This window comes from Wallemia mellicola, assembly GCF_000263375.1.
Source record: "Wallemia mellicola CBS 633.66 unplaced genomic scaffold WALSEscaffold_9, whole genome shotgun sequence".
NCBI lineage: Eukaryota > Fungi > Basidiomycota > Wallemiomycetes > Wallemiales > Wallemiaceae > Wallemia > Wallemia mellicola.
The window spans coordinates 286373-301388 of NW_006531966.1; the positions used below are offsets into that span (position 1 = coordinate 286373).

The 15016-nt window shown below is 42.6% G+C and overlaps 6 protein-coding genes across 6 annotated transcripts; 4 read left to right on the forward strand and 2 right to left on the reverse strand.

The window, feature by feature from the left end:
* Positions 1-24: 24 nt before the first annotated feature.
* Gcn2 (kinase-like protein) lies at positions 25-6636 on the reverse strand (the record flags this gene model as incomplete). The annotated part of the gene is made up of 10 exons (XM_006958325.1): positions 25-1046; positions 1098-1333; positions 1380-1432; positions 1475-1709; positions 1872-2006; positions 2056-2262; positions 2309-2456; positions 2503-3993; positions 4038-6485; positions 6535-6636. 10 exons carry the CDS (start codon positions 6634-6636, stop codon positions 132-134), a joined length of 5970 nt encoding a protein of 1989 aa, XP_006958387.1. The 3' UTR covers positions 25-131.
* WALSEDRAFT_60385 (hypothetical protein) lies at positions 6600-10413 on the forward strand. The gene is made up of 3 exons (XM_006958326.1): positions 6600-8372; positions 8419-8611; positions 8659-10413. Exons 1-3 carry the CDS (start codon positions 8334-8336, stop codon positions 10248-10250), a joined length of 1824 nt encoding a protein of 607 aa, XP_006958388.1. The 5' UTR covers positions 6600-8333; the 3' UTR covers positions 10251-10413.
* On the forward strand, positions 6674-7523 carry WALSEDRAFT_32578 (hypothetical protein). Its single transcript, XM_006958327.1, has one exon. It carries the CDS (start codon positions 6949-6951, stop codon positions 7465-7467), a length of 519 nt encoding a protein of 172 aa, XP_006958389.1. The 5' UTR covers positions 6674-6948; the 3' UTR covers positions 7468-7523.
* WALSEDRAFT_68957 (hypothetical protein) lies at positions 7260-8252 on the reverse strand. The gene is made up of 3 exons (XM_006958328.1): positions 8033-8252; positions 7573-7988; positions 7260-7541 (listed from the first exon to the last, which is right to left on the reverse strand). Exons 1-3 carry the CDS (start codon positions 8225-8227, stop codon positions 7514-7516), a joined length of 639 nt encoding a protein of 212 aa, XP_006958390.1. The 5' UTR covers positions 8228-8252; the 3' UTR covers positions 7260-7513.
* Positions 10374-11558, forward strand: WALSEDRAFT_38317 (hypothetical protein; the record flags this gene model as incomplete). Its single annotated transcript, XM_006958329.1, has 2 exons — positions 10374-10511; positions 10556-11558. Exons 1-2 carry the CDS (start codon positions 10411-10413, stop codon positions 11556-11558), a joined length of 1104 nt encoding a protein of 367 aa, XP_006958391.1. The 5' UTR covers positions 10374-10410.
* A 48-nt stretch (positions 11559-11606) lies between these two features.
* On the forward strand, positions 11607-13956 carry WALSEDRAFT_68960 (Sec1-like protein; the record flags this gene model as incomplete). Its single annotated transcript, XM_006958330.1, has 10 exons — positions 11607-11666; positions 11714-11794; positions 11840-12154; positions 12202-12306; positions 12351-12555; positions 12600-12811; positions 12858-13023; positions 13070-13236; positions 13281-13725; positions 13772-13956. 10 exons carry the CDS (start codon positions 11607-11609, stop codon positions 13843-13845), a joined length of 1830 nt encoding a protein of 609 aa, XP_006958392.1. The 3' UTR covers positions 13846-13956.
* Positions 13957-15016: the final 1060 nt, after the last annotated feature.

The following is a 15016-nucleotide window of genomic DNA, read 5'->3' on the forward strand; positions in this document are numbered from 1 at the left end:
TTCTATTAAATAATAGAAGTACTTGCAATTTCTAACTGTTTTAGTTGATTTTGTAGGGTTTGACCGTGACAATTTTTATAGTCATAGTTACTCTGACATTTTTACGCCTTCCTTAATCAATTAACTTATGCTTACTCCTCCATAGTCACTCTATCGACTCCAATTGGCGCACCTAGGTCGCTTAGCACTAATACCCAGTTGTACCTCTTCTTGAATCCTCCATTTATCATTCTTTGATCATATTTGAGTGCTCTGCCCCATTCAATGACATTCACGCGTGAATTCCCAATTGTACATGCGTGTGCTATTGCTGCACTGGCTTTATCGTACCTGCCTACTGATCTTCTATCCCATTCTCTCCATTTTTCTGTGTTAGGGATGGCTAATGGAGATGGATCACCGTATAATTCATCTAGATTGAGATGTATTGTTATCTTTTCAAGGAATGGCATCTTTGACAACATGTTTATGACCTTATCAGGCCAGTATTTCAGAGGTACATCTTCAGCATCACCGAATACTAGTGCTATATCTAGCTCTTTGATGGTTGGTATAGAATAGCAGAGCCTCTCCAAGCTGTCATCTTCTGTGATTATAATTGAAACTTTTAGTTTTTCTAGTTGCTTATCACGCAAATCTATCAAAGCGTAAGCCAATTCATCCGGTTCTAAGAGTCCAACAAGCTCTAGTTCTTTGAGTTGCTTAGGTACACGAAGAATATTATCACGCGTTGAAGGTGGTCTATCAGCGAACTTGAGAGATTTCAACCGCTTGAACATATCATCATTGTCATTAATGCAAATGAGGTAAGAACGTTCTACACCTGCTATAGTGAGTGTAGTAAGTTCTTTGAGTGATTTAAACATAGAATTATAAGATGTCTCAATATCCTTGTCAATTACGTCTGATGGAAATGGAAGCGGACCCAATGAGAGCTCCTCGAGGGTGCTACCAAATTGTGCAATGAAAGAGAATAAATCGTTAAATTCTGAGTTGCTCGGCGGTGGTAATGGTTGGGGATCACCATCTTCATCTGGTTCATCTCCCTGTTTGATTGATAAGAACACAGGAGATTGGTTAGGAAAGTGTCAACTCACATATTTTGCATCACGGGGATACCATTCTATTTTACAATTCTTTAATTTTGATTTTGTGAACCGCCGTACAGATAATCCGAGTAGGAGGGTATCATAGAAAACTAAATGGAGTGATGATATAGTAGGTATATTGCTCAAGCTCTCGGCTATTGAATCATAGATCGGTTGGTCCCATGCGAGTGAAACGTGATGTAATGAAGGTAGTTGTCGCATTCCTCGGGCAACTTCCTTGGCAACTGAATGAATGAGTCTATAACTAGCTTAAAATGGCTATATACTTACGTGAACTAGGCTTGTAGAGGCATATCCGCAGGTCGATATCTAAGGTCGTGATACTAAACAATCAGATTGATCCACGATTGCGTAGTAGCACTCACTGCTTGAATTTACTAGCTCTACACCGTAGTTCCTTCAAAGTACTCAAATCATGTCCCCTTATTGTGATCTTACGCGATAGATATTGTCGCAGGAGTCGCTCTAGACGCTTACACGTGAGCGAAAGCTGTAAGATATCCTTATATCCCAAAGTACTGGCTATTTTGGCTATCTCACCATCCTTTAAAGATGTGATGTTCATAGTCCCGCGACAAGGTGTTCCGAGTGCAGGAATGTCTTGACATTCTCAACGAAAAATAATTAATTAGGTATGATTTACAGTATTCAACAGAGTTATTCGGTTATCTTTTATATTGAATAATAATATTAGCTTCTCAATAGCCCTTAGTCTTTCTCTTATCAGGTGTAGATATGATGAAATCTGAGGCGAGCCTGCACTTAGGACTTGTTTGAATTTATCATCATCAACTATCCAATCACTGCTCATTGACATCCTGTCAAATACAACCGGGGGTACATCGACAGCCATCATCGCTTTGCTTACATTCTCGTACTCTTGTAGTGCATTTTCAGCTATAATCTATGATTAGCATCGTTTTCAGAGTAGAAAAGAATAACACACCTCTATCGCTCATCAGCGCCCTATTGCGCTTATTAATCCTATTTTTATTGTCATCCTTTTTGAATGACCATGCAATCTCGCTTGGCATTGCGAGATGTATATCAACACCCGGGGCATCCTTTTCATGCACCCTTGCAGTCTCTTCTTGTGTCTGTCTTAATTCTGAGAGTTTCCTCGATAAATAATCGACCAAATCATGTCTATCGACTGCATAGCTATTTTAGCTACATCGCCAGAATATAACAACACTCACCTTCTTCTTCCGACTTTTTAGATAATGTATTGCGTACTTTCATTACTGTACTGTTAGCCTTGAGAAGTACAAGGTATGTGATACCTTCTCCTCTGCACCTCTCCATTAACATGTCGGGACTCTGGTAGGCATGTGCGCCGTCATACATCTATATCATCATTTAGGGGGAATACTATTACAGATATACAACTTACAACGTCTGCAGAGATCCCTGCATCCCACAATGTAGATGCTACGTCCATTCTTTCACTCATCATGCCATTGTAAGCATTACCAAAACTACCAACATAGACGTCACATCTTCGTGGCATGTAGCTCTTATATGATGACATTGCTTTTGAAGGTGTTTTCTTGTTACTCGACTCCATCAGGCAGTTGGCTACGACATCAGCATTTATACGCAATCCGACCATATAAGGTAGCGATCTAGTCGTATGTGAAAGCCTCTCCAGAAGATTGTCAGAGCGTCCACCAATTGCCATCACCTCTCGACGGCCTTTCGCCACTCTCCTGCTAATATCCAAAACTAAACCAGTTGCATAATCCTCATAAGAGTTGTTGAGCATCGTTGTGGTATCAAATATAATATTTCGACGATTATGATTACGTGCGAAGTATTCAAACGTATTGTTTAGTTCTTCTAACGTCTCCTTTAGTTGTTCTTTATAATGTGGGAGGACTTTCATCATATCATTCAGTATAGTCTTGTAGTCATTACCTTTGAGAAGCAAATGATCGAGTTCCTCTAAACGTGTGACACTTCTGCTATTATCGACTTGACTAGCCAATTGGCTGCGTATGTGAGGCATACTCACACCTTTACCGAGTTGGTCAAAGATACCCAAAACAACAGAACGTTTCTTATGAGGAAAGAGCGAAAGGATTATCTCGATAATAATTGAGTGATTTATACGCACTTCCCAATTGGATGTCTTCAGAAATGGTAATTCAAGTGTTTTGTTGACTACTGACATAATCTCGCCTTCCATCGCTTTCGTTGTCGTTGGAGAGACGATGTCAAAGTTCGCCTCAGATTCTTTTATAGGTTGGCCACCTGCGACATTGCGCTTGAAGCGCCCACCCATCCAGAACCTTTTCGTACGCACGATATTTTGCTTAAGAATCATCCTTGCGAAGCCGAGCAAGCCGTTATGGGGGAGATGAACAACGCAACCTGTACTATCGAGTAAGCTTACTACATCCTTTTCTTTAGTTTTGTCGCTGTTGTCCGGCTTGGGCGATAGAAGGGGAGGCTCTAGGGGAACAGCACCATGTAATCTGAATACCCATCCAAGATGTTCTTGTACCAAGCGTATAATAGCATCAGGAGAGAGCGGTCCACCGCCAGTGTCATAGGTATGGTACTGCAGAGCATTTGGTGAGTTGTTGAATAAACGAGAAACCAGCTTTTGATATCTTGGCTGATCGGGATGTAAAACTCTAAGAGCTTCCTCGAAATACTCCTCTTCCATTGTTTCAGGAAGCAAACTCGAATGTAAGACCTCAGCAGCTGATGGTCGCTCACTTTGGTCATGTTTTAGCATCCATTCTATCAACTTTCTCTCAGTCGTTAGGTTATCTGGGAATGTAGCTGGGAATCTAGGCTTTGGCTGTCTCATTTGATGCAATACTTGGACTCTTTCCATACCTGTCCTAAACTTGTTACACATCTCAAAAAATATGATCTAGGATGTGTTAAAAGTAATATCTCAGATAATTATGCACCTACACCTAAGGAGAACATGTCTACTTTCTCAGTATAGCGACCGCTACTATTTGCAATTTCAGGCGCGATGTATAAACTCGTACCAACAGCAGAAGTCGTATCATTTGACTGATTGACCAGCGCTTTGTCAAACACTGTGCTGTAATTTGGATCGTTCACTCCAAGTGTCGCTAAACCGAAATCACCTATTTTTACATCACCTTGAGCGTCAATAAAGACATTACTTGGCTTGAGATCACGATGGACAATTCCAAGGGTGTTTATATATGCCAATCCATCTAGTATTTGACGGAAGATCTTCCACCTCTCATCCACACTGAGACCTTCTTCTAGGGCTTCAGAGAGTGTAAGTTTCTCACAATACTGCATTTGAATATAGAGAATTCGGGAATGGTTGAAATTTCTATTATGCCGCGTATCCTGATTCGTGCTCAATTCGCTATCACTATCGCTGCTACTGGTGCCGCTTTCACTCTCAATTTCTTCTTCTTCTTCTTCCTCTTCTTCTTCATCTTCTTCGCCATTCTCAGTATCTTCATCAGAGTCTGCCTCGAAGAAAATACCGTCATCTCTGCTAGCAGTCTTCGCAACACTCAATGAATCGTCAAACTTCGGGTTGAGAAGTTTGTGCATCGAGAAGCTATAGCTGTCTGATGTACCGGCTTTTTTAGTGTTCACGTCCTTCTCTGCAAACGATTGTGAGACAGTCTGTGCAGCTTCTTCAATCCAACAACCAAAATATCTAACCACGTAACGACTGTTAAGTCTACTCAATGATAAAACCTCCCTAAAGAGTTTACTATCTGTGTTTGACTTCAATCTGACTTTCTTTATGGCGTAGAAAAGACCATCTAGTCTGTTACGCGCTTTGACTACCTCTCCGAATCCACCTTTACCGAGGTGTTCAACTTCTTCGAAGTCACTCCTAAACCTGCTTGTATTCGATTGCTGGTTCGTTGATTGCCAAAATGGATCTATCGGTGGAGCGGCTTTGACAGACATGGATGGTGTTGCGGGTGGTTTTGGCGTTGACGAATTGTGATAGAGAGCTGATGATTTTGGTCTGGTTGTGGCCACACTTGAGGAGTTATCAGACGAATTGTATAACTTATCCAATAGCTGTACAGCGGAACCACGCTGTGATGGATTTGATTCCAGCATGTAGGATATTATGTCGAGAGTATGTTGTGGAACATCGCCTGATTTATCCAATAACACTTTCGGTGATGGATAGGACATTGCATCCAGGCCAAATAACATATTAATGAAACAAACACCAGTATCCCATATATCTCTTTTACGACTAAATTGCTGTGTCTCTAGACATTCAGGTGCTTGCCAGCCCTCATTGACGAAAATTTCTGAAATCTTTCGCTCATTTATTGGATTGGATCTGTGAAGATTAAGAATAGTTTTCGCATATGATGGCCGTATAATAGTCAGTGTTTTCCCAGGTAAGATCAGGATATTTGATGGGCTTATATCCATATGTACGACATCCAATTTATGAAGTTCTTGCAAACCAACAAGTATCTGGGTGAGATAACTCGTCGCGAGATCAACTCTGAAATTATCACAGGCTTGGAGGAGGTCACTGAGAGTGCTCATACCACTCGTTCTCGAATGCAATATGAGTAATTCCCAAACAATCGTACCGCTGGCTTGAGGGTGAGGCCGCAATTTAGACGCATGAATATGCTCAATATGATCGCTCTTTAGTTTAGATAATTTGTCAAGGATCCTTGCAACGTCTTGGAGCTTTCTCTTTCCAGCGCTCTTATCGTAATAGTCCGAATTGATCAGAAAGACTTCCAATTCAAGTAATTCATCGCTGTTGGCAACTGAGCATAGATAGATGGAGCTCAGCCCATCTGAAGAGATGTGATTACCGACATGTACTGTTGTATTGTTATCGAAAGTCTCAGTCCAGACGTCATGGCTTTTGTATTGTCTTTGACGTGACAATTGGGTATTTTGCTTATCGGCTTCTGATTTAATTTGTTCCTCTTTGCGCTTGATGTCAGCTTCAATTCTCTGTGCGAGTGCGTCAGCTTCGAGGGATTGTTTGTGTCTCTTCTTTGCCTCATATGATTCCTCTCGCTGGATCTTCTCTGCTTGCACTGCATTTAAACGCTCTTGCATTCTCGTGGCTAGACTGGCATTGCCGATAATCGTATGATTAGTAGAGATATACTCCTGGCAGAAGATTGCCAAATCGTAAAGCATTGGTTGGCCGATAAGATCACTATCTCGGGATTTCTTTATAACCTGCTTGGTGAGATAGTCACGTTGACTGACTGATAGACCGCGTGTGTTGCGTATTGACAATTGCGGTGGTACGTTTGGGTAAGTTTTCGGGATCTTTACGTGGAGCTCAATGCTGACGTAGGCTTTCAGATCATCCTCCAGTGGCTCTAGCTTTATCATGTACTCTGGCAAACTAGCTGCACCCTATATCATCATATAAGAGGGCTTATCGGGAAGATAAGCTGGTGCTTACCTGCCAGGCTGTTTTGAGCTGCTTCTTGAGCTGAAATAAATCGCCGTAGATAGCACTTAAAGCTTCTAGTTCATTCGATTGTATTTCTTCTAAGCCTTCCATCACTTAGTGATGAATGTTGCTTGAAGAGGAACGTCGAGGATGACTCGCGAGGAAATATTGACGATAGGCAAGCATTGTAGTTTAGATACCTGTAGAAAGACAGATTTTCTACCTGCGAAGGTCGCTATAGTGTTATCGACGTAGATAGCTAAGCTGACGCAACGACAGTGTGTCTATTGCAAAGTAGACTATTGTGCAGAGCACGCCACACCATCGCTCGAGTACTCAGACGAGAATCACTACTGTGAATCATACAAGGAGGCGGAAATCGCGAGAAAGAGCAAGTCAAAGAATAGCTACAATGAGCTTGATATGTGCAGTCAGGAGAGTTGTAACACGAAGCTCATATCACCCATAAGCTGCATCGAATGCAGTCGGACATTCTGCACCTACCATTACCATCCCACCACTCACCGCTGCCAGACCAGCAGACGACTAGCGAACAACGGCAGAAGTGCGGCATCGAACAACGCAGGATTGGCTGCCCTCAAGCGCCTAGGGCAGTCTAATAGTAATACCACAGCAAAGCAGCCGCCAAGAGAGCCACAAGAGCGTGATACAGGGGAGAGAAAGACAAACAAAGAGTCGACTAGTATCCTAGCGAAGGTTATACCGAACATGGAGAGAATCCAAGCAGGTGGCCCTATCAAAACCCCACTCGCTTCCCTCAAGCATGACAAAAGAAGCAAAAGTGAGCGTGACTCACAGATGCGAGCGTTGTTGGATCGAGAGAAAAAAGGCATTCTCTCCTCCAACGACAAGCTACGTCTAGCTGAAATGCGGGCCTTGGAGAGCCAGTCACCGAAGGCTAGGGATTGCAAAGTACAATAAATAGTATATAGTACAACATTCTAGTCATGTATTAACCTATGAATGATCAGTATGCGAAGGCTGCAGGGAAGCGACTCACGCTTCTTGGTTGCCGATCGCGTCGACGATGTTCTGCCTCGTTTTGCTGGTCTGCCGCCCCTGCCGCGCTTGGGAGCGTCTGCGGCAGCCTTTGCCGTTCTCGAGCGGGACGAGCGGGTATTTGTTTCCTCCTCGTCGACCTCGTTGTCGTCGTTCGTTATCTGGGCGTCATCCTCTTGCAGATCAGAGTCCTCGTGCTTGAGAGAACGGGCAGCCGAGCTCCTCCGACGGGTCTGCACCGGCTGGGGCTCCTCTGTCGTATCCTCGGCCTCGCTCAGACTCGAGTCATCCTCTTCTGAGGGCGAAATGATAGGAGAAGAGGGCGGCGTCGCGCGGTCTTTCGCCGGCCTGAAGGCCCTCTGCTGGCAGAGCTCGATGAAGTCGCTGTCGTGCGGCAGTTCGAACTGCTCGACGCTCGATAAGAAGTCGTCCTCTGCTAAGTCCTGGGAGGCGTCAGAAGGCGGGTCAAGAACGGAGGGCGGGCTACCTGGCTGTCGAGACCGTCTAGATCGTAGAGGCTCGCGAGCTTGCGCTTTATATCCGCGAGCTCAACCTCGTGGCCGAGCTCGGTCGTCATAGACTGCTGGACAGACAAGAAATGGAAGTGTCTGTTGAGACCGACGGGCCTGGCTTTTATGACTGCCCGGAAGAGCGCGATCTCAAATTCGTCGTTCGTCATCATACGCAGCGAAGAATCTCGCTCTGGGGATACGCAGCTCACTCCTTAGAAGTTACGACGAAATCGAAAATAAAAAAATAGCGAGGAAACAATAATTTTGCAGCCTATTATGTATTCATCCGCATCATCCTCAAGAAGGCCTTCCTCCGTGCGCAGAGAGACTCTTATCGTGATCATCACTGACGATAGCCCAGGAATTCAAACTTGTGGACGCTGAGAACGGCCAGAACAGCAGCCCTGCGACCACACACCGTCGCTTTGGCCCCTCCTCCGGCTGGAAGAAGTACGCCGTCGGGGGCTCACTCGTTCTCTTCATTCTCTTTCTCCTATCGAAGAACAGCCCTGGGTTTATCTTGGGCGATCATACACCGCCACCACCGCCTCACCGTCAGTAGCCCGCTCTTTCACACACCCCACACTGACTTCATCCGCAGACGTCCACCCCCAACACACTTTCGATCTCCCGAACCAAGACGTAGCCGACCCTCTTATCGACGTCACAAAGGACGAGTCGATCAAGTTCACCGGTCCAATCAACGAGGCTGAAGCTGCACTCCCTGCGTCCCACGACTACATCCACGCCGATCAGTCCTTCCCTAGCTTCTCCGAGGACGCATCATCAAACTCCGACTTGCCGACGAGCTTTGAAGACGATCCTAACCCCGCTGGTACTACCGGTTGCCAATCCCCACACCCAGACGCAACCGCTAAGGGCAGACCACTCGTTCAATATGTCGTCATGATAGACGCTGGCTCCACTGGCTCCCGTGTGCACGCTTACAAGTTTAATAATTGCTACAGCACTCCACAGCTCGAATATGAGACATTCAAGGCTACAAAACCAGGACACGGTTTATCTTCTTTTGCTGATGACCCACTCGGAGCTGCAAAGTCACTTGATCCACTTCTCAAAGAAGCTGTCAGAGTCATTCCAAAGGAACTCCACGCCCAAACTCCTGTCGCTGTTAAGGCTACAGCTGGTTTGAGAATCCTTGACTCAAAAATTGGTCCAAACGCCAGTAAAGAGATTCTTGACGCCGTTCGCAATCGTCTTACCACCAGGTATCCATTCAATGTGAGCGACAGACCGGGTGATGTTGCTGTCATGGATGGCAGTGACGAGGGTGTTTACGCCTGGATTACAATCAATTATCTCTTAGAAAGAATCGGATCAGATGTTGACAATACTAAAGTTCCAACCGTCGCAGTCATGGACCTCGGTGGTGCTTCAACACAGATCGTCTTTGAACCAATGTCTAGGCACACAGATGCTACTCCATTAGCTGATGGTGATCACAAGTATACACTCACTTACGGTGGTAAGCAGCATGTTCTTTACCAACACTCCTACCTGGGTTATGGTTTAATGCAAGCCAGAAGATCAGTACACAACCTTATCGCTTATCTTTATGAATTCGGAAACGTATTGGTACCATCTTGGGACGAATGGAATGAGGACATCAAAGTACCAAACCCATGTATGCCACACGGAACCTCCAAGCATGTTACATTAGACCCTCCACACAAGTCACCAGTAAATGTGACGATGGTCGGTTCATCAAATGGTTGGGATGCCTGCAACAGAGTAATTGAATTAGTCATGGCCAAAGATGCTGTCTGTGAAGTACAACCATGTTCCTTCAATGGTGTCTATCAACCATCACTTATGGAAACATTTGACGGACCACTTCTCGCTATGTCATACTTCTACGATAGATTGTCACCACTTGGAATCAATGACAAAACTAGCTCATTCGCAAGAGGTGAAATCCAAAAGCTTGCATCACACGCTTGTAAAGGTGAAGCAAACTGGAAGAAATATTGGAGGGGAAATCAAGAAGCGCTGGATGTACTTTATGACAAGCCTGAAATGTGCTTGGACTTGACATTCATGAATGGATTGTTAGGATTGGGTTACGAACTTGGTCCACAAAGACCTATCGGAACCGGAAAGAAAATCGATGGCGTCGAACTTGGCTGGACACTAGGTGCATCTATAGCCGTATTGGACGCATCTTCACTTTAAGAAAAATTTACAGCATAATACATAATTAGAGGACATTGCAATATTTAGAAAAAAAAAATTCAGGTTTACAAATCTCAATTTACAATTTAATAACAATTTTCAGCTTTCTTCAGACATTTCTTTGTACTTTTCTTGTTTTATTATCAATCATCATCGCGTCATGAATTTGGCTGTCGTTATTTTGCTAGTAGTAGCATGTGCAGCATTGCAGAGTTTCGGTTTGACAGTACAGCGTAAATCGCACATCGAGAACTACAGCTCGTGAGTCTTGAAACCGGCTATACGTCATAACTAACGCAGTTCAGTCAATGGATAGTCGGCTTCACGATCTATTTAGTTTTCAACATCCTCGGTACAATCATACAACTCGCTAGTTTGCCACTCATCGTTCTCGCTCCTTTGGGCGCGATTTCACTTATTCCGAACATCGTATTCGCCCGGTTACTATTGAAAGACAAGCGTAGAGAGCTAGTACAGGGGATCATATTAATTTGTATTGGCGCCACATTGATCGCATACCACTCAGACCTCTCTCCTGATCACCTCAGCTATCACCAGCTGATGAAGTTGTTTAGTAAGACTAACAATGAGGTTTATTTGGCACTGCAGGTGATTGTTATAGGTGCAACCATTTCAATCGGTCATTTGTGGGAACACAAAAGAGATACTTCAGTTGCGGAAGCCAGTCCATTTATAGAAAGCGCAAAAAGCCACAAGCGGAATGGACCAGCAGTTTTGTTCGCCTCTAGTAGCGGCATACTTAGCGGCTTCTGTCTCCTCCTAGCCAAAGGCGGTATAGATGTGCTCTCTAAGACAATCATTAAGAATGGCAAGTGGAAAGTACTTCTGCACTGGCAGATATGGCTCTTAATTGCTGTACTCGTTGTTTCTGCAGTGTTACAACTTTGGTATCTCAACAGGGCTCTCAAATTGGCCGATCCGAGCTTGATCTGTCCACTCGCGTTTTGCTTCTACAATGTATCTAGCATATTAAACGGTCTGGTATTTTTCAAGCAATACACACACACATCGAAAACTGATTTGCTTACAATTACAGCTGGCACGACAGTATTGTTAACTGGTGTCTGGATTATAAGTCTAAATGAAAGTCTAAAAGAGAATACTGGGGTGGAATCGACGGACAACTCAGATACGATAACTGAACAGCATTCTCCACCAATTTCTCCTACCATTCAGCAAGGATTTAGCATCGGTATTAGTGCGAACTCGCCAAATTTCACAACACAACATCAATCACGTCAGAACTCACTCCTCGGAACGATAACTTCGCTTTTTAAGAATAAATAGTTTGTACATTAGCCATGTATTCTAGATACCCGTTCTTTATCTAAAACGATGACGTTTGATTCACGTAAAAAGTCATTATTGAGGAGTTTGACGGATGTGCTCGATAAAGTGGGTCACAGTGGTTATATTTATGAGTATTCTGACTTTATATCAAGGTGACCGGTAGTAAGACGCTTGTTTTACATCCTGACCTCGCTGGTCCACTTGGATTAATAGCCCAAGTGTCTACATTAAAGGTGTGCATACCGTATTCTTGAGTACTAGTCACTCATATAATGCAGCATCACGGCGTAGATAAGCTTTTCTGGCTAGAGAATGGCCCTCTGAGATCGACAACAACAAACCTCGTTTACTTTAGCAGACCAACTGTAGAATCTACTAAGACGATAACTGATCAAATACTACAATCTAATGAAGAATATCACAATTACTTCATCATTTCTGTCCCTCGCACTACAAAACTATTAGAGCATCAATTCTCTCAGGCTGGTTTACTAGATAGCGTCACATTCTTAGAATTTCCAGTCGGTTTTATTACCATCGAGAATGATGTGCTGTCGTTAGAGTATCAGAACAGTTACGTTGACTACTTCGTTGTGAGTGTCGTCACATCAAAGCAAACACTATCTGATCATGTGTCAAGAATGGCAATTCTACCATCCTCTATGACTCAAGTTCAGCTATTTTATCTTTAGAGAAGGAATTTGGAGCATTTCCCACAATCGTCGGTAAAGGCAGAGCAGCTGAGGTGTGTGTGCGTCAGTATATCTAACAACACTAACCACTCGAAAGGAACTCATACCACTTATCAGACGCAGAAGATTGGAAGAGCAATCTTTACATTCCGACAACAAGAAAGAGGTCGAAAATCTGAACTACTCATCGAACACCTTTGACGCCTTGATTGTGGTAGATAGGTCGACTGACTTGATAACACCTATGTGCATGGAATTGACGTATAACGGTTTAATAGATGAGTATATTGGGATCAAGAATGGTGGGTTTGGCTTGGGTGATAGCACCTCCATTGACATGTCTCAGCGCATATAGAGGTTGAAGCTGCTTTGTTAGATGGTACCCCCTCCACACCCTCAGTCTCAACTTCTGCAGCTAACATGACTCCTAAGAAAAAGAGGAAGCATCTGCTATCAGCCGTGACTGACCCCGTTTATGAGGAACTCCGCGATATAAACTTCTCACAGATTGGAGTATATTTGAATAGAATAGCTAAAACAATTGACCAGAGATATAAGGTGAGGAGAGGAGCTTGTTTGAGACCGCGCTAACTATCCTAAACAGGACAGACACAGTGCGAAGACAGTGAAAGAAATCAAAGACTTCGTTGGTAAACTCGGAGGTCTTAAATCAGAACATCAAAGCTTGCGTTTACACACTGCTTTATCTGAGTTACTCCTTGACGCAACAAAAAGTGATACTTTCGGTACAGTGTTGGAGGTACAACAGAGTGGGTTTTATACTTAGAACGTATCATTGAGATTGACAGTCGATAGATTTACTCGCTGGTTTCGATTTTCAATCACAATTGTCAGCTGTCGAAGGACTCATATATGAGGAAGCCCCTATTCACAACGTCCTTCGTCTGCTCATTCTAGGGCACATATGCGACGGAAACATAAAAACCAAAACTCTTGACCAACTCAAAAAGGATGTCTTGCAAGTATGTCCACAATTCTCTCTATGCACTTATCTAACCATAATTAGACATATGGATACCAATACCTAACACTATTGATTATTTTAGAAGAACATATACTCAATAACCCTTATTATTTCACACAAATACGCAAAAATCTTAGACTTTTCGTAGAAGATGTTAATGAAGCCATACCAACCGACGTCAGTTACTCTTATTCAGGATACGCGCCATTGTCATTGCGAATGGTACAATGTGCAGCCCAAAAAACCGCGGTGAAGAGTAGCCAACCTGATCCTAAAACTCAACTAAAAGCCCACAAAGTGGATGCCTTTAATGGCTTTGTTGATGCTTTGAAGCCAATCAAAGGTGATGTTATAGTAGATGATTTTGAAGGACCATCGAATGACAATGTTGTTGAGGAGGATGTGAAAAAGACTCTCGTTTTCTTCGTTGGTGGCGTCACATACTCTGAGATTGCATCTTTGAGATTGATGTCCAGTCAAATTAAAGGTTTGTCTTGACAATTTTTCAAGCGTTTACAACTGACAAATATCAGATCGCGAATTCGTTGTCGCTACTACAGATATGCTCAATTCGGAAACATTTTTCAAACAACTATCGAAAACTTGAACATGTAATTATATGAAATGTTTTTCATTATCAAATGAGATAGTTGGTGACATACATAATAATATTCTATAATACATATCACTAATATGTTTTCAAGCTTCAGAGTAGATGAAAAAACCCCCATGAGTGCACAATACAACTATAAAATGTGGTATGTATGGAAAAAGTACATGTTATGAGAAATAATGGAACATAATTTCCAATCATATGAATACATGAATATAACATTGAATGTTTCACTATGATTAGACACCCTTATTCGTCAAGCTTTAACCTGAATGTATTCCCTCCTCGAGGGTCTTTCTTCTTTTTCATCCATGCTCTTTGAATCTATGTGAGATCCCTTGCAACTGAAGCAGCAATGAAACCAAGGAGGTGAAGAGTTCTCTCTCATACGCCTTTTCATACTTTCCCCGCGAAATTACCTAATTGGATATCAAGAATCTTATAAAATTGTAACCTAAATAGCATAATGTATATTGCCTTATTGATATGGTGAACGTTATTAGGGGATGATTTTGATAGTGATCTTTTTATTGTTATTTGCGGATGGCTTGACAAACATCCTGAAATATATACAAAAGTGGCTAAACGAGATTTAACATTCTATTAGCTGATTTATATATCACATTAGACTTAAAATTAACCACTTTGGAACTGTCTTGGATATTCATAAATCAAAATTTTATGCGGACTCTCAACGTTAGCGAGAGCTCTCATATTTGCACATAATCTACAGATAAAAGTATTCCAATGAGAAAGCTTATAAACAGTGATTTATATGTAGTTTACAATTCAAACACCTTCTACGTAAAGGAAATTTTAGATATTCAATTAAGAACTTAGAATTGTTGCTTATGCAATATTCTCGAATACATTCCAACAACACGTTTTCAAACTCTTAGAGTAGTTGCAATAACCTCCATGAATGTACAATAAAACACTGAATTATGGTATGTATAAAAATTGTATCCTGTGATAAAAAATGGAACCTAAATTCCAATCATGTGAATATTATACTACATGGGTTTTACTATTCAATCAAAATGACTCACCTTAGTCAAGCTTTAAGCGAAATGTACTCACTTGAAGGCCTTCTCAACTTCATCATCCGCGCTATTTGGATCTATACGACATTCGTTGCAGCCAAAGCAGCAATGAAACCAATGAG